Source organism: Grus americana, chromosome 2, assembly GCF_028858705.1.
Source record: "Grus americana isolate bGruAme1 chromosome 2, bGruAme1.mat, whole genome shotgun sequence".
NCBI classification, from domain to species: Eukaryota; Metazoa; Chordata; class Aves; order Gruiformes; family Gruidae; genus Grus; species Grus americana.
The window spans coordinates 45,068,457-45,091,483 of record NC_072853.1 but is presented as its reverse complement, the minus strand read 5'-3'; the positions used below and the strand labels follow the sequence as shown (position 1 = coordinate 45,091,483).

Below are 23,027 nucleotides of genomic sequence, written 5' to 3'. Positions count from 1 at the left end.
TACTTACACATATATCTGCACTACTGATTTTATGAATAGTTCAAATTTCAATCTCATGAAACTATAAAAATATTTCTAAGAAGTCAGGTCCTGTGAAGTCATTGTTACCAAAAAAAGGGACTTCTGTCCAATATGTCTATTTTGCTATGCAAGCAACAACACCAGAGACTGAAAAGATAGTTTTAGGTATACACTGAGTATTTGCAGGTTTATTCTGGCTCTGTGAGCACTTTGAAATGTAAACATCTAATTCTGTAGGACCATAATTTTAATGTTATGCAAACTCAAAACATAATTTACTAAATGAATTTCAAACAAGTCCAACCTATTATCCATCATCTGTATTTTCTATATATTCAGGCATCTGGGGTTCTCAAACTTTTATGGTTACCTTCCCCTTTGGATGATGCAGAAATCTAGCAGGCTTTCAGGATGTCAGCAAAGCAGCTACATGAGTAGTATGATCTCACAGAAACGTCCAGATAGTCTAATTTGTACTAGTCCTGTCCAAGTTCTGCTTACCCGTCCTTTTTGGAGAAACAGAAAGTGGAAATCAAAACAGTATCTGGAACCAGTCATTGAAATCTAATTGAAAACTACTCCTGGAGCAAGTTAAGAACGATAACAAATGTTTCCATCGGTGATTCACTCATACTGGCAGCGGAGAAAGATAAATATGTCAGTTGTTTGCTCCGTGGCACCATCAAAAGTCTGAAAGACACTGTCTAGTGACTTGTAATATTCTGATCTTTTTCTTCATTCAGCATGTTTCAGTAGACTAACCTGAGATGACAAAGATGAATGTGACACATTGTTCATCAGAAAGGAGAGGCTGTGCCCTCCAGCTTGATTATCTGAAATAGTTTTTTTTATTTGACCCATTTATATTTTAGAGCTTCAAAAATATATTACATTTATACTGTGTACATTTAGAAGAGGAAAAAAAAAAAGTCATTAATCAAAAGGTAAGTCCTAAACACAGTCAAGCTACTAGGCTTTAGAATAGATGATGTTTGCTTTCTTGCCACCTGAGTGCTGAGCTTTTTGTATTACACTGTTACCTGTTTAAACCCTAAAAAAACCCCAAAAACCAAAAAAACCAAAAAAACCCCCAAACCCAGAAATTTTATCTTGGATTAAAATTTACAGCCCTCCTGGTTTCTGCTTACAAATTCAGTAGGTGAAAAATGGACAGGCAGGATTTCAAATATGACCATATATCAAAGATGTTTTTTCCCATTGAAAAAAACCCAGACAGAATCCTGCTGGTTGCAGTTACACACCAGCAAAAGGAGGGAAAATGACGACAGTGTGATTTATGGCAATTTTTTTAGTCAGGATGTGTGTGAGACCTGCCCATTATCAAAGAGTTTGCTGAGAACTGCTCTGCCGAGAGTGTCAGAGTGTCAGAGAAGGTCTGAAGCTTCTCTGGTGGGCTGTAAGATGCCTGTGATGAGAGCGGGACTGAGCCTCCTCAGTGATAAACGTGGCAGCCAAATTAACCTGCTCAGGGATGTGCTAAATTGCTCCACAGGTGAGTTATGTGGCAGGTAAACAAGACAAGTCTCAACAAGAAGAAAGGAGACTCATTCAAGTAAGGGAGGCAGATTGCTTTAGATAACACAAGATATATTTTTTTTCATCATCTAGCTACCATACCTATTAACAAGGAAAATGCTTATCCCATGTAAAATGCACACATCCCTTGTGCAGTTCAGGGGGTTTACCATGTGCTGGCTCACTACTCTCGATGATTTTTTTCTAAATTACCCAGTCAATATCCTGCAAGCCAGGACTAGCATGACCTGGTTTTGTACTGATTCCTTCTAGTAATTTCACACACCTACACACGTACACACCCCCACCCCCCAAATTAATATAGACTGGTATCTAATAATGCAATTTACATCCATATCTATCTTCATAAAAACAGCTGCATAAGGTCTTTCTTGGAAAAAGTCTTAACACAGGAATGCTGTGCTTTCTAAATGCTAATCACCTCTATTAAAAAGAACAAATTCAAATTGTAATGAATTTTAAATACATGTAATTGTTCATTGACTTGAATAATTTAAGGGAGGAAAAAAACCCCCGACTTTTAATGTTGACATTTTGATAAAGGCACACAGTTGCCCAATTAATGTTCAAATTAACTTTGTCTTTAGAAGAATTTATTTTAATGAACAGATACTTAGAAGTCTTAAATAAGTAAAATGAGTACTTTGAAATAAACTGTAGCTATTAACATGTAACATTGGATGAAAAACTGAACGGATGAGACAAAATGTTGCTCTGGATTAGTAGATTATAACGAGAAGAAGATTGTGAGAAACCTGGTAAAGCAAAGTATAGATCTTTACCTGTTCAGAAAGCTGTCCTGTCTCCACATGTAGCCATCACTTTTTAAATCTGTGAAGGGAGTGAAGGCATGAAGCAGTCAATATAGTCCTGATTTCTAGCAAGATCTGGCTGATCTCATCAAGCAGGTGCTAAGATTTCTCATGGGATGGTTTTGGATGTAACATACACTGTAATGCACGTTTTTCAAACAGTGCTGTTAATGTTGGACAGATGTCTGCAGGGGTCCAGGCAAGTTTTTTTACCTGAAACAACTGTCTTCACTCTGATTGTGATATTGTATGCTAAGAAAGCAAATATACTCTGTTTTCAGTCTTTGATATCAGTTTTCAGTTGTCTGGAGTGTAAGGGAAAAATCATCTTCCATAACTAAGAAGTATTTTCTGCTTTCTCTGGTACTGTTTACTTTAAGACTCCTAAATATTTCCTTAATTTTTGTGTGATCATTTAAAAAATGGAACAGGACAAAACCAAATGGAAAACCTATACTCAGCCTTGGTCTGACATGATGACATATGACAACATGAGTTCTTACCCAGAGGGGAATTAAGCTATATGAGATACAATAAATGTGTAATCTTATTATCTCCCATAATAATTTTATAATCTCCAATAACAAGTTAAATGATTAGAGACTGAATAACAATAATGTTAGTAGGTAGGTGGTTCAAAAATATGAAGGTGATTTTTGTCAAAGGTAGTTCTAAAGCACATAGGATAGAAAGGAGGAGATAGAGGAGAACTGAAGGGGGAAATATTTTGCAAGCAATCTTTTTCTGGTTTTATGCATTGAATTTTTTTTTTTTTTTATTTCATGGAATCACAGAATAGTTGAGGTCATAAGGAACCTCTGGAGGACCATGTCCATCCACACTTCAAACCAAAGATAGTTCATTTCTAAATTTTGAAGTTCAGAAATAAAAGTCAAAGAGTATATTTGCCAAAGCTATTCCTTTGCTATTCATAATTTCATAGCATAATTTTCTAGAAAATACTGACCAATACTAATGTTTATTTGTCACTAATCATAATGAAGCAAATGAGGCTTTAAATTATTTTAAATCCAATCTGAAACATATGTAAAATCATCTTTCATTGCCATTTGTCTTCTGTTTCTTTGAGATTATTTTTCATATGCAGACTACCATGTTTTGGTGGACTTTGTAGAGAAGATAGAAAATAACTCACAGGATTTTTTTAAAAAAAATATTTATGGAAAGATTACCAGGCTTTTCGCAAACCTGAAAAATAGAATAGGAGACATTTTGACTATATTTGCAGTAGAGTAAAATTTTTCTAGCATTCATTCAAAATTCTATATGATTAGTTCTTCTGTTGACTTTGAAAAAAAAATTCTTACTCAGCATCAAAATCCCAAACCTTTTAAATATAGCACTGTTTTTGCCAATGATTGCATTACGATCACACTTTTTGTTTCATTTTAGTGTGGTTTTATTGCTTTTTCTGTTAACAATTTACTATAATGAATTTTGAGACTACCATACAGAGAAAACGGTATTAAAACCAGGGTAGAGAGCATTATCTGAGTTCTTCATCCCTCATCATTTTCCCCTGTGTTGTCTGACATATTAATTTGTCTTTTGACTCTGTGATTATCCTGTTGCCCTTCAGCACTGTTTCACATAATATGAGTATGAAGATGAGGCTTCCAAGATAAAAAGCTGTCAGTGCATCTGTTCTGATCTTTGAGTTGCCTCACTCATTTAATATCACGTACATTTCATTTTGGGGAAATTTTGTTGTATTTTTGTCTTACTGTTCTTCCTAAAATATAATAAAATTTGTGTAAAAAAACTCCAGAGAAGTCTCTCAAAATGTAATAAAATTTGTGTAAAAACTCTGGAGAAGTCTTTCTGAAAGTCAAGGTTATTTAAGTCCTTTTGGCAATATGCTGGATTGATATGAAATATGGCAATTTATGGCAATTTATCTTTCTTGATTAGGATGTCTGTGTTATGTAAGTACATACTAAATTAGGAGATTATGGATTTTTGACTGAAGAAAGTGTCCTGTTTCATTTATCATTTAGATATAGATTTTTTTTAAACTGTACATGATTTAACTCATAAACCGTAATAACTTATTGAATCTTTGTTACTGAACCAGCAGCCACTATGTTAACTAATTTGTGTCACCATTTGATTTTGAAGCATGAGCTGCTTCAGGTAAGTTAGAAACCAGGACTGCAGAAATAATCTTTTAAGTGGAATGTTATCACAAATAAAATCTATTCCCGCCCCTCCCCACCCCATTGTTGATAACACTCAGCAGTTTATAGGGATGCAAAAATTTTTTTCTGAGATTAAAAGACTAACCTTTTTAAAAAACAAAACAAAACAAAACAAAAACTATAAAGACAGTGCTATGCACTATTTGTGATTCACATTTATTTCCATTCATCATGTGTCTGTGGTTCTAAATATTTCTTTTCAGATAGAATCTCATGAAATTCCATATTTTGGAACCAGTCCACATGTACAGCATGAAGATATGTTCCAAAACTCATAAATCAAATTTCATATCCATCCAGTATTTCAATACATACATACACAAGAACTAATAATTTGGAAAGTTAAGATCCCTTTCCAAATAAATAATTTTCTTGAAGTTGTTCATAGCAAAGTTTTTTTTAGAAGTCAAAATGTTTACCAGTAACATAAATGCCTCAAGAACATGGCCTCTATTTTATCTCATAAGTGAAAAATTTTCAACAGATTCTCAGCTTCACCATATAAAAATTACAATATTTTTTCTAACTTCACATGTTCAGGGTGTTTAGATAAACTGAGACCACTTTAGGAACTTATTGGTAAAATAGTTATCAGGTACGTATTTTTTCAGTTTTGCCCTGTTTTTCAGAATCCAGCCCATGCTATTTTAATCCACACGTGAATATGCACATGCACTCAAACAGCTTTATACATGTTCCTAATTATAATCATACAGCCTTCACTTAGCAGTTCTTCTGTATGTTTAATAGTAGGTATTTAGTCTGAAGGAGAAATGCCTTTTTGTTAATAAAACCTTGGTACAGCAGGTTGTCTGAAAAATCAGTCTAATTTCTCCTCGTGATCTACAGAGGCAAGGGAGAAATATCTAAAGGAGCAATTGCCTTAAATTCCATGGCTGCTTTAGTATTAAGGCAATCAAATGTGAAATATCAATACATCTGCACAGCATGAATGACTGTATCCTGTTATTCTGATGAATAGTAGAAGTAGAAATGAGCAATGTGAAAAAGAAAAACACTAACCGAAAACAGATTACATACAGTGCTACAGTGATATTAAATATCATCAGGCAAGATGATATGTTACTGTGTGTCCAATTTTAATGAAACAAATCAAGTTAGAACCAAATCAATTCAGTTTAATTAATTTAAAAGCATAGATGTCTCAATCCTGGAAATCAGAGATCAATCATTCTCTTCAGTTACAGAGAGGAAAATGCGCCAAAGTTCTGCACATAGTAGTACAATTTTTTATGCTAATTTTACTCTTCTGTGTAGGCCCTCTCAGTCACTGAGCTCTACAGGTTCCTACCAAGTCAGAGGGATGGGGACCCGTACTTACCCTGCATTGGATAACATACAAAACAGCAGAAATGAGGGAAATCTGAATAAACATTGCACTGAAATAATTTAAAACTTCTCTTACTGTACCTGTCAGTTGGGGGTTTTTTTGTTTGTGGGTTTTTTTTTTTTTTTTCCCTGACTATTTCTCCATTCAGGAATGAATGAGATTTCAGAAAATGTGGCTTTTTAGTTATTGCATGACAATATAGTGTTGACTGCTCTGCTTCATTCTTGAGTATTGTGGTATAGCCCTGTCTTCTTTTAGAATTTTATAACCTCGTTTAATCACCAAACCAGCAGATACTTAAACACACATTTTTTATTGGACATGAGACTATATACAGTATTAGTGTTTGCTATTGGCAAAAGAATTAAATGGTGAGGTTTCACTGTAAGTTTTAGAGGAAAGGACCTTCTCCCTGTCTCTGTTTATAGACCATAAAATATCTAATAAACTGTGATGGAGAATAGTACTGTAGATTTCATACATGGGGATTTGAAAAAGCCATTAATTTCCAGTGTGTTACAATACAATCCAAAGGAAAAAAAGGGAAAAAAACCCACCACCCCACAATAATTAATGTATATTCTATGAAGAACTGTTGATGAAAATCCTCTTCTCAACAATAATGAAATAAACTTGTGTAAATCACTTTTTTAGAAGTACATGACATACAAAAACTCCAAGGATAAAACATGCAGTACAAACATTCATTTTAGGTATATTTATAACATTGGTAAACTGAATAACTCATTGGCTGTTAATATGATTGTAGTTATTTTTCCTAAACTGTTTTCGTTACACATTCATTACTGACATTTAAGACAGAGAATGCTCCATGCCTAGTTAATGTGGAAATCACTTTCATAAAGAGATTTAAAAATAGATCTATTCCATTAACAACACTATATGAAATATGGGTTGATCTATCTTCCATAGCAGTAGTATACCAGTGCACTCTGGAATTGTATTTTATTACTAATGGCATGGTTATAAATCAAAAGTTGCATGATGCGTCTACTCCCTGTTCAGATGTTCTCCAGAAGCTGGCATAGTGGTGACTCATACTCTGTTATTCTTTAAGGATTTGATATTGAATTATTCAAACTTAATAGATGGATAGGTAGGGAATTAGATCCTAAAATGAGTTTAAATAAGTTCTAGTTCATACATCTATGTTGGAAGGTCTGCAAGTAGTGGCAAGAGTCAACAGCATTCTGGTTACTTCTTAGCTGTAGATGAAATCTGTTCAAAATAGTGTCTGAAAACAGTCTGTTAATTTGCTCTTCCTAAGCAAGGAGGTTCAAAACTCCCACATAGGGATTTTCAGAGGGAAAAAAAACCCCTTGCCATTATTTGGAAATAAAATTTGTAAGATCGTATTGTTTAATGCATAACTGTGAACTTGTATGTGGAGACTGTATCTACATTTCAGTGTAGCAACAGCTGATTTTGTATTCCTGCCTAGCAGTTCCTTACACTTCACTTGCATTAAATTTCTGTGCCGTGATCTGTCAGCAAATATGTAGAATTACTTCAGGGAGGTTTTAATGAGATAATAGACCTTTAACATTCACTGAGTATGTGGTTTAGCTCTTTTGTTGTTGCTAGTACAGTAAATATTTGTTCTGATGTTTTTGGATTGTCATAACAGGCATCCTTTTTAGAAGTACGTGATTGTAAATGAACTGCCAATACACCATATAGAGTCAGTGGTTCATGGTTTCTAGCTATGTAAAATTTGACAGACATCAGCTTACTTGCATGAATTATTTGCAATTCATTTGAAGAAAGTGTCTGAGGAGTTTTTCAACACTATTGATTTTTCTGTCAGATAGTCTACATGGGCTGGACGGAAGAACGGGAACAAGACTCCCTTCAGGATCGAATGTACACACCAAAGTTTCTAGCACTGAGGGGATCTTCCCTGTATAAATTTATAGCACCTCCAGTAAGTATATTTCTCATGCTTAGTGGGAATAAATGTTATGAAGTAATAATTTCATGTAATATGTACAAGGTTTTCATAATGAGACATAGAATCATAGAATCATTTTGGTTGGAAAAGACCTTCAAGATCATCAAGTCCAACCGTTAACCTAGCCCTGCTAAGTCCAACCACTAAACCATGTCCCTGAGCACCACACCTACACGTCTTTTAAATGCCTTCAGGGATGGTGACTCAACCACTTCCCTGGGCAACCTGTTCCAATGACTGACAACCCTTCCGGTGAAGAAGTTTTTCCTAATATCCAATCTAAACCTCCCCTGGTGCAACCTGAGGCCATTTCCTCTCATCCTATCACTTGTTACTTGGGAGAAGAGACCAACACCCACCTGGCCACAACCTCCTTTCAGGGAGTTGTAGAGAGCGATCAGGTCTCCCCTCAGCCTCCTTTTCTCCAGGCTAAACCACCCCAGTTCCCTCAGCCGCTCCTCATAAGACTTGTGCTCTAGAACCTTCACCAGCTTCGTTGCCCTTCTCTGGACACAATTCCAGCCCCTCAATGTCTGTCTTGTAGTGAGGGGCCCAAAACTGAACACAGCACTCGAGGTGCAGCCTCACCAGTGCCGAGTCCAGGGGGACAATCACTTCCCTAGTCCTGCTGGCCACCCTGTTTCTGATACAAGCCAGGATGCTGTTGGCCTTCTTGGCCACCTGGGCACACTGCTGGCTCATATTCAGCTGCCTGTCAGCCAACACCCCCAGGTCCTTTTCCAGCCACTCTTCCCCAAGCCTGTAGCACTGCATGGGGTTGTTGTGACCCAAGTGCAGGACCCATCACTCACATCACTCATTGAGGTAACAGGACTGCAACTTACAGCACTGAAAAGTTTCAGAGTATGTGGTATAGAAGTGACAGAAAATAGCTGTTTATCAGATAATTTGGCATCTAACAAGAATTTCATTTCCCCCACTTACCTGAGCACATGGAAAAATACAAGAGAAATCTGCTTGTGCTAAAAGGGGGCTTTTCATTTCCCTTTGGCAGACAAAACAAGCCTGAAGCGAGATGGTTAGATTTAAACTGAACTATCGTTATAGTCAAACTGCTGAGATTTGGGGAAATATCAAAGCTTTTTCCATGCTGTGGAAATGGCAATATCTCTGTATTTAGATTTCATCCTGAATGTAACTTTTACGCTGTTTGAGAGCTCCAAAAGGAAGGCAGGGAAGCAAATGAAATTGTTTAGGTTAAATATATTAATTGGAATCTGACTGGCAACACTGGGCAAAACTTTAGCTGTTGTCTCATACTCAGACATTTAATTTCACAGTTTTATGGTACATCTGAACTGCAGTAAACAGAGATATCCTCTAGCTATCTTTTAAGCCAGTAGCTAAGGAGCTAGTAGCAGTCCCATACCAGCAACAGGGAGAGCAGTGTGGATTCATTTGTTCTGTTTATTGAGTGACCTTTCTGACTGCTGCTGAACCCTGTGTTGCTAGATCCAGGCTGTAGCTCGTTACTGCCTGAGGTAGTTCAAAGGCAGCTTGCCAGTCTTTACATCATTCATCAGTCACTATTCACGCTTGTTTAGCAAAATGCTTAAGATCATGTTAAAGATATGAAGAATGGAAGTAAGTATAAACTGAAAACTTCGTGTGTTCAGTGTCAGTACATTAGTTCACCGGTATGGGAGTCTGGCTCTCCCATGGCTAGTAATGGGAGTTTGGCTTTTGTTGGTGGATATTTTTCAGGATCAGATTAAAATGTCAGCTTATGCTGCCAAGCACCTTAATTCAAAAGCAGCTCTCCTGGCTTTGGCAGACGTACCTGAGCATTTGCTGCCTGTCAAATAAAGCGACCTCCATTCTAGACACAGGATAGAAGCAGAAACAATGCTGAGAGCTCCCGTTCAATACAAAAGAGGAAGATTATTCTTACGTAAGCAGTATGGAAGGAACGACAAGCCTCTTTACTGAGGATGCAATCATAAGTTTCCAGGAGTAATATGCTGCTGGTGGGTAAATGGGTAATGGGTGATGATTAATGGGCGTGGGAGGAACATGTTCATAATGGGGCTGTGAACTGCAGTGATGTGAGTTAGGACAAGCCACCGATCCTTGAAGTCTTTGTAGGTCTTGTTTCAGCTGAGCTGCAAGCACAACATTTTGTTTTGCCAGATTCTAGTTCTTATTCTAAAATAGAAAGACAGTTCAAATGTAAAGGAGAATATTTTCTCTCCATAGAGGAGGAGGGAAGCAGAATGACAAACATGTTCTTTAAAGGACAGAAGAGCTCCTACAGAGCTACCTTAAAAACATGCGATGTATGTAGTAATGGCACACTTGTATGCCCAGCAAAATTATATTCTTATCAAAGACTTTTAAAAGGACTTCTAAAATCCTATTTTGTATATGCAAACATTTACACACACAGTTATGTTTGCTATTCTTCAGGTATATGTGTTCGTCTCTTCCAGGGATTACGAAAGATTCAGAACAAACTTTAAATGCCATAGTTTCAGAGCTTCTAGTTATGAGATGCATAAAGTGTTGTTAGAAGAAGAAAAACCAGTTTTAATTATATTTGCAGTGTAAACTCCTTGGATTAAGTTGTTTTCTGAACAGAGATGTGCCACCAACTTTTTAACCAGAAAACCAAATGAAAGTATTTCCCTGGTCTCTGCCAAAGTCTAACACTTTAGGGAAGCATATGTTTAAACAGTGTATCAGCAGCCTCTCCCTGCCTCTTTTTTATCTGTTTGATCAATAGTATTTCTACTTTCCGTGCTTGGATAGATGAGCAATTCTAATGTATCTTATTTGCATTTTGAAAGCTTTAAACAAAATTACTTTTTTTTTTTTTCCTGTTATTTCCTGGTACATTTTCTGCTTTAGAATTATTAAGTGTGTCAAGTCTGGTGGTTTTCACTTTCTTACAGTTTATAGTTGGAAATCTCAAAGAGAATGGATTGTAATTGAGAAAGAGCTGCTAACACCTTTTCTATTGCTACTCAAGCTTTTAAATTAAAATATTAAAAGTGAACAGGGCAAGCAATTTCTATGAGTGTCTTAATTCTATAGTTGCTTTTGCTTTGCACATACCTTGATACAGGAAGAGGTTTGTTTTGACTTGAAAAGAAGTCCCTTTAGACATACAAACAAAAGCAGGAAACCAGGGGAGAAGGAGGAGCTCTGATATTTTTCCCCTAAGTATGGAGCCTACAGTAAGCTTTAAACATGGCTCCAAATGGCTTTGTGCTTCCGCAGCAATAGTAGCTATTCCTGATGGGACAACATGACTTCTGTTTGTGTGGCTGGTGTTTTGGTGTAGCAAGACTCCTCTCCTCATTTCTCTCTTCATGGTGAGAAAGTTCATTTTTTGTCCACAGTAGAAAGAACAGCTACTTTTTCCTTTTTTCTTTTCTTTTTTCTTCTTTTCTTTTCTTTTCTTTTCTTTTTTCTTTTCTTTTCTTTTCTTTTCTTTTCTTTTCTTTTCTTTTCTTTTCTTTTCTTTTCTTTTCTTTTCTTTTCTTTTCTCTTTTCTTTTCTTTTCTTTTCTTTTCTTTCTCTTCTCTTCTCTTCTCTTCTCTTCTCTTCTCTTCTCTTCTCTTCTCTTCTCTTCTCTTCTCTTCTCTTCCCTTCCCTTCCCTTCCCTTCCCTTCCCTTCCCTTCCCTTCCCTTCCTTTCCCTTCCCTTCCCTTTCCTTGACAAAAGCATTTTGCATATCATTCACCACATTTCTGAATAGCTTCTTAAAACTCAGGCATAAAGATTGTATATTTCCAATATTTCTTTACTTCCTCATTCTATACCAAATGATTTGTGAACTCTCAGTATTTAGTCACTCCCTTCCTTAGAAATCTGGTTTAATACCCATGCTTCAATAAGGTAGTGAAAACTGAGTTTGAGGATGGCTGCAAATAAATTTCTAATAGAAGAGGAACTATGACACTGTATTTTTGAACTTTCCATTCCTGACTGTGATTTCCTCAAAGGGCTTTCAATTACAATAATGTTTATATCTAAAAATTAGTTAGGGATAGAATTTTCTCATACAACACCAAAACAATTTTGATCAAGAAACTTTTATACCAAGGCATCAAAACCCACAAATGCTTCTCAGATATGTTGTGTCTATTCATGATGGTTTTCTCTTTAGATAAAAGATAAATTGGTCTTATATAATATTTTCTTTATATGCTGTGGATACCATTTTATGATACATTTTTCAAAGAACTTTATATTCTTGAATCTTGAAAATGAAAAAACCTTCTGTCTTCATCAGCCTCTTCATCTTGCCTAACAATCGTAATGATACAACTGTCTTCCTTTGGAGCCAGGCCACTGTTCAATACCTCTTACCATTAAGATTTTTTTTTTTTCATATATAGCCTCAATTTTCATTCTGTTTTGTGTGTTCTTCTGTCTTTTGAGACTGTGAATAATTCTCATCTTTCCTCTTACAGTTTCCTTGGACAGTTATTTATAGATTGCTGTGATATCCCCTTGACTCTTCCCTTACTGAATGTATTCATCTATCCCCTTCTGTCTTATTTAAGTCTTAAGCCTTTTATTGAACTCTTTCATCTGTACAATTTTTTTGTGTAAAATAGTCTATTAATGTTAAAAACAATTGTCGGTTCCCTAAGACAAAGAAGAAAAGTAGACTATTCTTCAAATCTTAGTTTGTTAGAATTTAGGAGTAGATTAATCTTAGTGAGGAAAAAAAAAAAAAGAAAATGTATATATTTGCCTCTGTTGTTTCTTGTTAGTTTTTTCCCCCTGGATTTCAAGGTGTTTGGGGTGTCCAGGACATTGCAAGGTTGGAGACTTTGGTTTTATGGATTTGCAAACAATGTGACTGGGAGGAAATTGTGGCATGCAGTTGCAAGGAGGGAATTGGTGACAATCGTGCCCTATTATAGTCCAGACCCTGTGAGAGAAATACAAGGGCTGCATCCTCTCAGAATCTCCATGCAACCCCCACCACTGTGGGCAGGAGGCTCCCTGGGGAAGCCTCGTGGTTCAGCATAGAGCAGCCTGCATGCAAAGGCACTCTGCTGTAAGCACAAGCACAAGCAGACAGGCAGGACGTCTCCTAAGTACTGCCTGGATGGAACAGTCTGCTCCCTGGTAGTTATTGCTCCGAGGCAACGTTTGGTCATACTGAACGGTAGAAAGTTTTAGGGACAGATTTTAATTTTTAGTAAAATTAATTCCTGAAATAAACAAAAATAACTTTCTTTTCCTTTTTGTTTTTTTATTTGTTGTTGTTGTTTTTTTTCCAAGGTCACAACCTGGGATTGGACACGAGCTGAGAAAACATTTTCTGTTTATGAGATAATGTGCAAAATTCTCAAGGTATGATGAGAAAGTATAAAATAAATTATCACTTTGTCAGACCAGTTGACAAGCCAGAGCATAGCACTGCAACCGGAAACCTCTTGCAGAAAGAGATCAATTTTTTTCCCTTTGAAGTCAATATCAGAAGTCCTGGTGTCAGTAGATACTGAGCCAAACTCTAGAAGCAATGTTTTCAAAAGGCATGGCAAAATTGGAAATAAACTGATTTTGACTAGGAAACTATTTTATTTCTCCATAATGCAGTATGGGGTTTATAGCTTTACTTTAGTGGCGCATTTAACCAGTATAACATTTCTTTTTCTAACTGAGGTGCTAAAGAAATAGGGACCAATTCAGTTGCTTTGAAATATGTTGATGCAACTAGCAATGGCTGCAATGTAAGATTGCACTGAGACTGAGAACAGAGTCCTTAAAATATGCATTCACATTCTGAAAAATTTTGTCTTATTTTTTCCAATTTCTTCAGTTTGCCTTAACTGTAATGCACAGGAAGAGACACTGAAATATGTTTAGAAAGCTAAAGTTATGAGTAGCAAATTGCATAGGGCAATTATTGTACATTCTATTTCAATTTTAATTCTGAATTCATTCAGAATTAATCTATATGCTCTTCTCTCTGTTTTAAAAACAGTGAAAAACAGTTTTTCAGATGCTCAGCATTGCCCAATCTAAAACATGAAGAGAGGAAAAGGAGATGAAAAAGAGATGAAAAAAAATTGTCTCTTTCCATTATTCTGAAGTGCTTTCCTTTGTATGTTGGTTTTGGGGTTTTTAGGTCAAAATTATGTAAAAGGTAATTTAGTCTGTTCTGAAGTTTTGTCTAGGCTGAGATAGACTAGTATCAAAGGGAAATATGAAAAATCATATTTAATAAAATTGTTTCCCATTGGGAAGACCTCGTACCAGCATACATGGCACATTTCCTAGTTTTTGTAGGTCACATAGGTGCACTATACTGTCCTTTAGGAGGCAGATTACAGATGGAACAGCTCAACAAAATTCAGAAACTTTTTACATCAGAGACTTAAATAAGAAACCAAATTTATAGTCTGAAAAAGCCCAACCCTCTCTGCTAGCAATCTGGAACAGAAAAGTGAAAGGAGTTATTTTACTGCTACGTTGGCTGTGAGGTCTGGAGTCTTCATCAAGGAGTTGAATGTCCCAAATGCAACACGTCCCATCACTGTGGTATGTCCTTTAACTACCAAGTGTGCGATAACGTTGACTTTTTAGTAGTAGTAGTCATGTAGGCAGAGAATTAACAGAAAAAGTTAGTCAATTTGTGAAGACATTGCACCTTTAGAGCACAGTCAGGCTTTGAAAGAGATGAAAAATCTCACCTGTGGCATGCATTTAGTATTTTTTTTTTTCTGGTAACCTCTGATTACTTCAGGCCTCGAGCCTGGAAAACAGTAAGCACCGAGGTAGCTCTTCTCTGATAAGTAAGTCTGTTGGTTCCAGGATGATTCTTCCTTGTGATTTATCCAAAGATGTTATACTATTTGAATAGAAATATACAGAACCTATGCCATATAGCTTTCTGTAATTTAAAAGTCCTTTTCCTTTCTTCCACTATTTTCCTTTCTTGATACTCTTCTTGTTCATTTTTCTTTTTTCCCCCTTCTCCTTTATTCCCTGTTCTTGTATAGCAATGCAGGGAATTTTTCTTTCTTTTCAGCCCAGTAGCAGAGGTTATTTACAGCTAAGGAGTGGGGCCACAAAGCAGTAAACCCTGAACCAATGCATTCCTGGCAGTGTTATGTGGAAGCACAGAAAAGAGAACAAACATGCTATTTTTTCTTATCACCCTGTTCTCCAAACTATCTGGGAAGAAGCGTAGATCCTCCGTTCTCAGTCTGTATTAAGAGAGGACATCCCAACAGAGAGGCAGTTCCCGTTTAAGTGATATAGGAATGTCATGTATATGATTCTTTGTCACATTATTCATATTGTTATGCCTTTATTGTCTGTAAACATGATCAAGCTTATGAAGTGTTGAAATGTTTCAAACAGGTACTTTAGCTGACTAAAACCTGTAAATAATAAAAAATGGAAGTAGAAAAATCATTACAATGAAATTGCAGCTTCTGACATTGGTGTATTAATCTTCACCATATTCTGTTTTTCTACAGCAGGTACTATAGGACTTAATCATGGTTTCACTACATATAAAAGCAAGTAAAACCAAGAAAAACAGCTTCCCATTACTACTACTACATTGAACCTCTGTAGAGACTCAAGGTTTTGTTCAGCTTTTATGCCAGCATCATAAATGTCTCCATTTTAGCAGTGTGTTTCTAGACACGTTTGTACAAGCCCCATGGATATTACTGAAGCAGAAGAAACTTTAAAAGTGATTCTGGTGCTTTGTGATCACCTTCAAACTTCTTGCCTTCTGTAGTACCTCACATGCTACTTTCATTATAAATTTGTTTTCCTTGGAGAATGAGTTGAATGGCAAAAGGGCAGGCTAACAGAATTTGAAGCAATTATATTCTTAGAGATTGATAGATAGCATGGTAGCTCAGGAAACCTAATGAAAAAATGAAGAAAAGAAACCTGGGCTCTGCTACCGCAGTGTTCCCTCTTCTGCACTTCCCATTCTTCCATGGCAGAGACTGAGTTCATGTCATTCTTTTCAGGAAATTTGAGGTGATGTAATTATTCTGTATTTCTGTTTCAGAAAATACATTCACATGTCATTGGACAGAGATAAATCCAGGAAGATACTAATGCCTGTTTTCAGGACAATATCATCACTCAGTGTCTCTTAAGTGGGTTTAATTCCATATTCTCATCTAAACTCAAATTGTTCAATCTACACATTTACTAGAAGTAAATATCTTAGAACATTCCCAGATGGTGGAACACCATCATCTATTTTCTTAATTTATTTTAGAATGATCACTACCATGGATTTTGGGCCAAATGGACCATCTAGCACTCTCCCAAACAATTCCTGGCATAGCTTGAGAGTTATCATGGGTGAAGAAGCATTTCTAATGAGCTGTTGCATGTGAACACCCAGTTTTAGGGGCATAAAGAGTTTCATAGTATAGATGTGGTCTGATCCTTGCCAGCTGGTTATAGTGTCAACAAAAAGTCGTATATATGCTTAATTTATAAGTATAGATATAGCTTCTGTGGCTACTATTCACTTTAAGTAGAAGGACTTGCAAGTGGTCTGTGTTAACCTTTGTACAAATTTCCCAGGATTGAGTAGTGCTTTAGAATTAATGTTTCCAAAACATATTTCCTTCTATATTGATCAGCCTGTTGGGCGTCCTGAGAGGGAGCAGTAGATATATCATCTGCATTCAGGACTGAGTGTCTTGGTCAGGACTGCCACAACACCTCTGTAGAGCCAGAATGAACGTGGGTCTTGGGTCACGTCTTCTTTGTCAAAGTGAATTACTAAATGTTGTCACAACACTTACTAATCAAAATGTATCTGCATTACATGTCTTGCTTAAATTGGAATGAGATGTTTCAAAAAAAAATTCCACATTTGGGCTTAAAATGATTAGAAACTAGATGCAACTTTCACCCAAGCATGCTGGTATTTTCTCCTGCTGTATACTGGCAACTTCAATACCTGTCCCTCATGCCACAGGGACAGGACTTACTACTAAATCTGTATGTAAGCATTTTTTCTCCTTCTTCCACTCCTTAATTCTGACTAAAATTCTGACGAACTTCCCGAGAGTAGTTTTGATTAGAGAGACATACTACCTTAAGTTTGTCTTTTTAAATGGAATTGTAGTTTTCCTCTGTTAGAGAGATTTTTTGAAGTTTCTCTTCATGATATAAGCACTACAGTGGAGAATATGAACTGCCAGATCCTACTGAATATACATTAATATTTCAGTGTTTTAATATGAGAGAATACTACCACTTTTGGTGACAGTAAAAATATTAAAACACTAAATAAATACTAATGTCTATACCCAGCAAAGGACTTCACTGATTTAATTGTCAGAAAGGGAATATAGTACAAACTTTAAATAAAACTCAGAACTCAGCTGCCACCATGGCCTATGCTTTCTTCATAGTTGCTTGCATCTGTGGAGCATCCTTTCTCCTTTAGCATCCATTCCAAGGGCTCTGGCTTTTCTCATGAACCGTGTCGGAAACTGGGATGCCATTTTCAATTTTTAGAGTTCTCTCAGCCTCAAAACACCTAAAAGGCAACTTGATCAGAAGTTATTATGTGATTTTTAACTAGCAGATTCATATTTATAATAGTCCTCTAGTAAATCACTATTATGCTGTTACTGTATTCTTTCTTTTTATTCCCCCCCCCCATCAGATTACAAGGAAAAGAAAGAGGAAACATTTGCCCTAAGCAAGGCAATAAGTCACTATTCCTAATGTGATTAGGACCTTCTAAATAATCAGAAAAAAATTACAATTTGAAGCATAAAAGCAGAATTTAAAAACAGTTTTATTGACATAAATTCAGCCAAGGAGCACTGATCCTCTAATTCAATATTTAAAATTTTAGATAGTAAAAAAATATAAAACCCCCAAAACCCTGACAGTCACATTCATACACTACCGAAACAATAGTGGATTATAAAAAAAGGTTCTCTAGAAAGTTTTGAAATTGCTATGTATGTAAAAATACATATCTCATAAGTATAAAGCTCTTCATTGTCAAGATTTTTGGGTTGAAGTAATAATTTTTGACCTGCAAAATAGGTAAAGCAGGCTGAGTACAAAAATCACCTTTTAATTATGTTGGATTAAATTATGCATTGTGAAATAATGGCAAACAGCAGTGCACTATGTTTGATGGAATAGGATCATTTATAGAGATGCAAATAACTTAAGACCCGGGGGTGAGGGGGAATGCATAAATTGATAAGCATAGGGAGTAATTTATTAGAAATGCAATAAGTCTGTTGATTATGGAGTAGAAGTACCTTAACAAAGAGAAAATACAAGGCACTGAAGAACTGTTTAATCCCAAAGAGAAACAGAAAGGGTGAGTAGAAATTGAAGCTAGGCAAGTTCAAATTGGGAAGACGTTAGAAATTGTAAAAGTTCTGATGATTAATCAGTGGAAGAAACTGGTAAGAAAAGTTGATAGCTTTTAAACCACTTCCTTTTTGTACCACCAGTTTTATTCAAACCATTGTTACTAGGACAGCAACATTAGCATGTGGATGAAAATCTGTGATCCATATTAAGCAATTTGTCAGGCGAGATAATCTAAGGATACCACTTCTGACATTAAAGTGTATCCATGAGTCATTGTCGACAGAATTGGTGGTAGAATTTGCTATGAATAAATATTTCTAATTTGTTCTGGAAGAATCTTGTTTCACCCTATCCTCTGTTTTGAGAGGTAGAGATCCATTAGCAGCCAATTAATTCCAATGTTAGGATTGATCAAATCTTCAGTGCTCCAGAAAAGCAGGTACTTATATCACTAGCTTCAGAAATGGCCAGATGGCCTTCTCCTGTTCAGTACTTCAAAGGTGGTTGAACAGTATATGTCTTTTTGGTGCCTCCTATGGTTTTGATATGCAGTTTTAATGTGCGTGTTTTGAATGTGCGTGCATGTGCATGCATGTGTAAGTGTGTATATTTTAACAAGATTTATGTATCTTTGATAAATTGGTAAATAACTTAATTTCTTAAGCATTTTTTTTCCATATGGGGGTAGAATAAAGTTTGTTAAAATTTTCAGATAAATTATTAAGAATAATATAAAAGATTGCACTTCTCTGCCAGGAAGTTTGCCTTGTTTCCTTGAGTTACTAATGTTCTTCAGCTTCATCTAAGCATCTCCTTTTAATTGTGAGAAATTTTTTTCTATAGCTGAGCCAGCTGCCTTCTCTCTTCAATGTGTCCTGTAAAAATATTTTGAGATTCACAATAAGAAGAAAGTATGGGAAACTACTGAAAATCTTTATGTATTTTAATATTAATGACAGTAGACACATAAACATATAGAGTGAAGGTACAGAACATATTTTGAGGTATATCATTAATATAGTTTGATCAATGGCCAAGACTTGCATCCTGATGTGATGTATAGCAAACAAAACTGCTTTGGAGGCATAAGTAATGAATCCCTTTTATGAATAAGTTAATGCTGCATCCAGGCAAAATTAGATTTTCAGCCAGGGTTTAGCCAGGTGCCAGCTCTTTGAAAAAGTACTAAACTGATGAGTGTTTCAGTTCTAAACAGTTGAAGTAATTTTCAGTCCTTGGTTTGCCTCCTGTTCTAAATTTAAGAGTATTTAATGTTTTGAAGAAAAGAGGATCTGTTCCCACTCTAACTAGAATTACAGTTGTCTTATAAGATGAGAAAAATAGTAAAAGTCATCAATGATCTCCGTGTCCACTGGCATTAAGACCATCATTAAGTTGACTTCAGTTATACAATAAAGAAAAACTTCTCAGGTGCTACTGTCATTCAGTACTGAAACAGAGCTCCTGATGAGGCCATTGAATTTCCATCACTGGATCCTTATAAGCAAAAGCTACCCAGAGATGTGAGTAGATGACCCCATCATCCATACTTTCTGTGATTCTGTATGAGGTCATTTTATTTCTCTTCAACACGTACATAGTGATACAATCCCTAATCTGTGGTGGAAGAAATAACAGGATAAACACACAGCGGAAAAGAAAAAGCATAACAGATACAGAAAATATACGGTTAAATGACTTCTGCAACCTCACTGTTGGTTAAAGGAATCAGCTCTTCCTTTTTCTAAGAAATTGGTTTTTGCTGCCTGTCTAGTTATGAGACCCACAGTGGTGTTGCAACATCCTTGAAAGGCAAAGCCAAATTCAGCTTTTAACATAAGACAAAAGGAATGATGAAAAAGAACAGAAATAAAGTGTGGAATGGAAATACTGAATGAGGATACTCGGGAAAGACATGTATGTGTCTTACATCCCAAATGTTCAAGACTTATCCAAAATTTGAGAAGGTTTCATTGACTTAGTCTAATCAGGACATTTCTCAAGATTGGAATGATGCATTATTTCAGTATTTTATCCACTAATATGTTCTGATACATCAATTTTAGTAGATTTTTGTGCAGCATTTTCCTCTAACTTATCAATTTTCTCATATTTTCTAATCACATTCTTTAATTATTTTGGGGGTTTTCCTGTCTTTCTGACTATTGCAATAATTAAATTTAGCATAAGATTTTGCAGTTTTATTGCATAAAGAATTTAGGACTATAGGCTTTCATGCAACAGGGATCATGCTGTGTTTTTTCACTGGATCTGTGTCCCATTCCTTCTATGAAATACATTGTTCCTGTCTCAGGGACAACTAGTCAAAATTTCCCTTCATGCATTCTCTTCACAGTGGAAATATACATATTACTTACTCTCAACAGCCAGAGCAAACACTGAAAAAAGACATATTAAATTCCTAACAAATTTTTATTTTGTAGTTTTATGGTAAGATCTTCTTTTCCATAGACACTTTTGAATTTTTTTTCAGAGCACTATTAGCAAGTACATGAAAAATATCATTTTTATACATGTGCTGATACGAATTTGCTGACATATTGATATCCAACACAAATGCTTTCACTATGCTACCCTAATCTATTCTGTATTGACAAGCTATTTCAGTAAGGAATTCTGTTGAAAAAAAGAAAAGAGGAAAAAAAAAAAAGAGTATAGAGTCATGTAAGTAATGGTTTTATTATAACGAATAATCAATTAGATGAGTAATTTTCCAGCCTTTTATTTAATCAGATTTAATTCTTATCCTTCCAATATTTGTGTCCTGCATGAGGAAGACCTTTAAAAGACCTTTTCTTACCTTTAAACCAAATGCATATGAAGTTGGAAAAAAAAAAAAAAAAAAAACAAAACACAGAAATTTCACCATGTGAGAATTATAAGGACTTTTTTTCCACATAATTTCTCTGTCTATTTGTGGTTTTGAGTCAGGTGCTTTATTTCTCTTCTTGAAGAGGTACGTAGCCTCTTGAAGGAGAGATAATCTATCCTCATTTCCTATGGTTACATCCCTAACAGCTGGGAAAAGTAGGGAAGGTTCTTCTCTTCCTGTACACCATGGGGATGGAGCATGTTCAGAATAAAATCTTCAAAATGATAACAGCCAAATTTTGCCCAGAACATGTAAATTTTTCAGGAGATCTTAACTTTTCTTTTTTTTTTTTTTTTTTTTCCCAAGAGCAGCAAAAGTTTCCTCCTGTCCTTGAAGCAGTTGTTACCGTTCCAAAGAACGGAGGCCCCAGAGCAGCCCAAAAAGCAGTTTCAGGGAGTGGTTCTGCCTGTCTGTTTGTTTCTTTGTTTTTAATATGGACAAACCAATTTAATTCCTTTCTCTAATTTGTTTCACAGCTCTTTTAACTATAACGTGAAAATAAAAAATGTCCTCAGGCAGGCAACTAAATTAAAAAAAGAACAAACCCCAGCTACAATGATTTAAATTTGAGAAAGTTGTAAACAAGGGCTAAGAATGAAAAGATCGGATCACTCTTCAGCATTGCTATCTAGTATCATTATGTTTACTCTTCTGGGATCTGCTCTTAAACTTAATTTCCAGCAAATAGTGCCTCAAAGTTTGGAGAGATACAAAACCATAATATCTCTCCAAAGAGGTGATCAGCATGTTTTTTAATCTCTGTTTGTAATTACATTAGTCTCTGATTTCTCTTTAGCAGAAAATAACCACCAATGCTTCTCTGGAAAATATTAAAATATTTCTTTCCCCAAAAAGATTAGTCTGTATTATGAAAATATGGCATTAAAATAAACACATTTCTGAGTGGAGGTCATTAAGAAATAGCACGATCCATAGAATCATAGAATCATAGAATGTCTTGGGTTGGAAGGGACCTAAAAGATCATCTAGTTCCAACCCCCCTGCCATGGGCAGGGACATCTTCCACTAGACCAGGTTGCCCAAAGCCCCATCCAACCTGGCCTTGAACACTTCCAGGGATGGGGCCTCCACAACTTCTCTGGGCAACCTGTTCCAGTGCCTCACCACCCACACAGTGAACAATTTCTTCCTAATATCTAATCTAAATCTACACTCTTTCATCTTAAGGCCATTACCCCTTGTTCTATGACTACATGCCCTTGTGAACAGTCCCTCTCCATCTTTCCTGTAGCCCCCCTTCAGGTACTGGAAGGCTGCTATAAGGTCTCCCTGGAGCCTTCTCTTCTCCAGGCTGAACAACCCCAACTCTTTCAGCCTGTCTTCACAAGAGAGGTGCTCGAGCCGTCTGATCATCTTTGTGGTCCTCCTCTGGACTCACTCTAACAGCTCCATGTCTTTCTTGTACTGGGGACCTCAGAGCTGGATGCAGTACTCCAGGTGGGGTCTCACAAGAGCAGAGGAGAGGGGCAGAATCACCTCGCTCAACCTGCTGGTCACACTTTGTTTGATGCAGCCCAGGACATGGTTGGCTTTCTGGGCTGCAGGTGCACATTGCTAGCTCATGTTGAGCTTCTTGTCCACCAACACCCCCAAGTTCTTCTACTCAGGGCTGCCCTCAATCCGATTATGGCACTGGCTCAGGAAAAACCTATGTTCAGCCTCTTGCTCTGATTCAAATGAGGGTCTCTGAGACTGCATCATCTTTTAATCAGGCAGAATAGGAAATTAATTTGCCTATTCAGGCAGAATAGGAAAGTAATTCAAGCTTACTGTTGTACCTAATAGGTTACAGGGAATGAACATTTCTATTTCTCTCAAGGAATCAGACAGATCCTTCTAATGGAAATTTAATTGAAACTAA

At 36.2% G+C, this 23,027-nt stretch overlaps 1 protein-coding gene across 8 annotated transcripts in view; it reads left to right on the top strand.

Moving 5' to 3' along the window:
* The window catches only part of SNTG1 (syntrophin gamma 1), a 367,033-nt gene that overhangs the window by 300,725 nt on the left and 43,281 nt on the right, over positions 1-23,027 (top strand). For all 8 annotated transcript variants that reach the window (XM_054817571.1, XM_054817569.1, XM_054817568.1 and 5 more), the window contains 2 exons: positions 7,789-7,905; positions 13,195-13,266. In XM_054817571.1, coding sequence (XP_054673546.1) covers positions 7,789-7,905; positions 13,195-13,266 — 189 coding nt within the window. The remainder of the gene's footprint in view (positions 1-7,788; positions 7,906-13,194; positions 13,267-23,027) is intronic.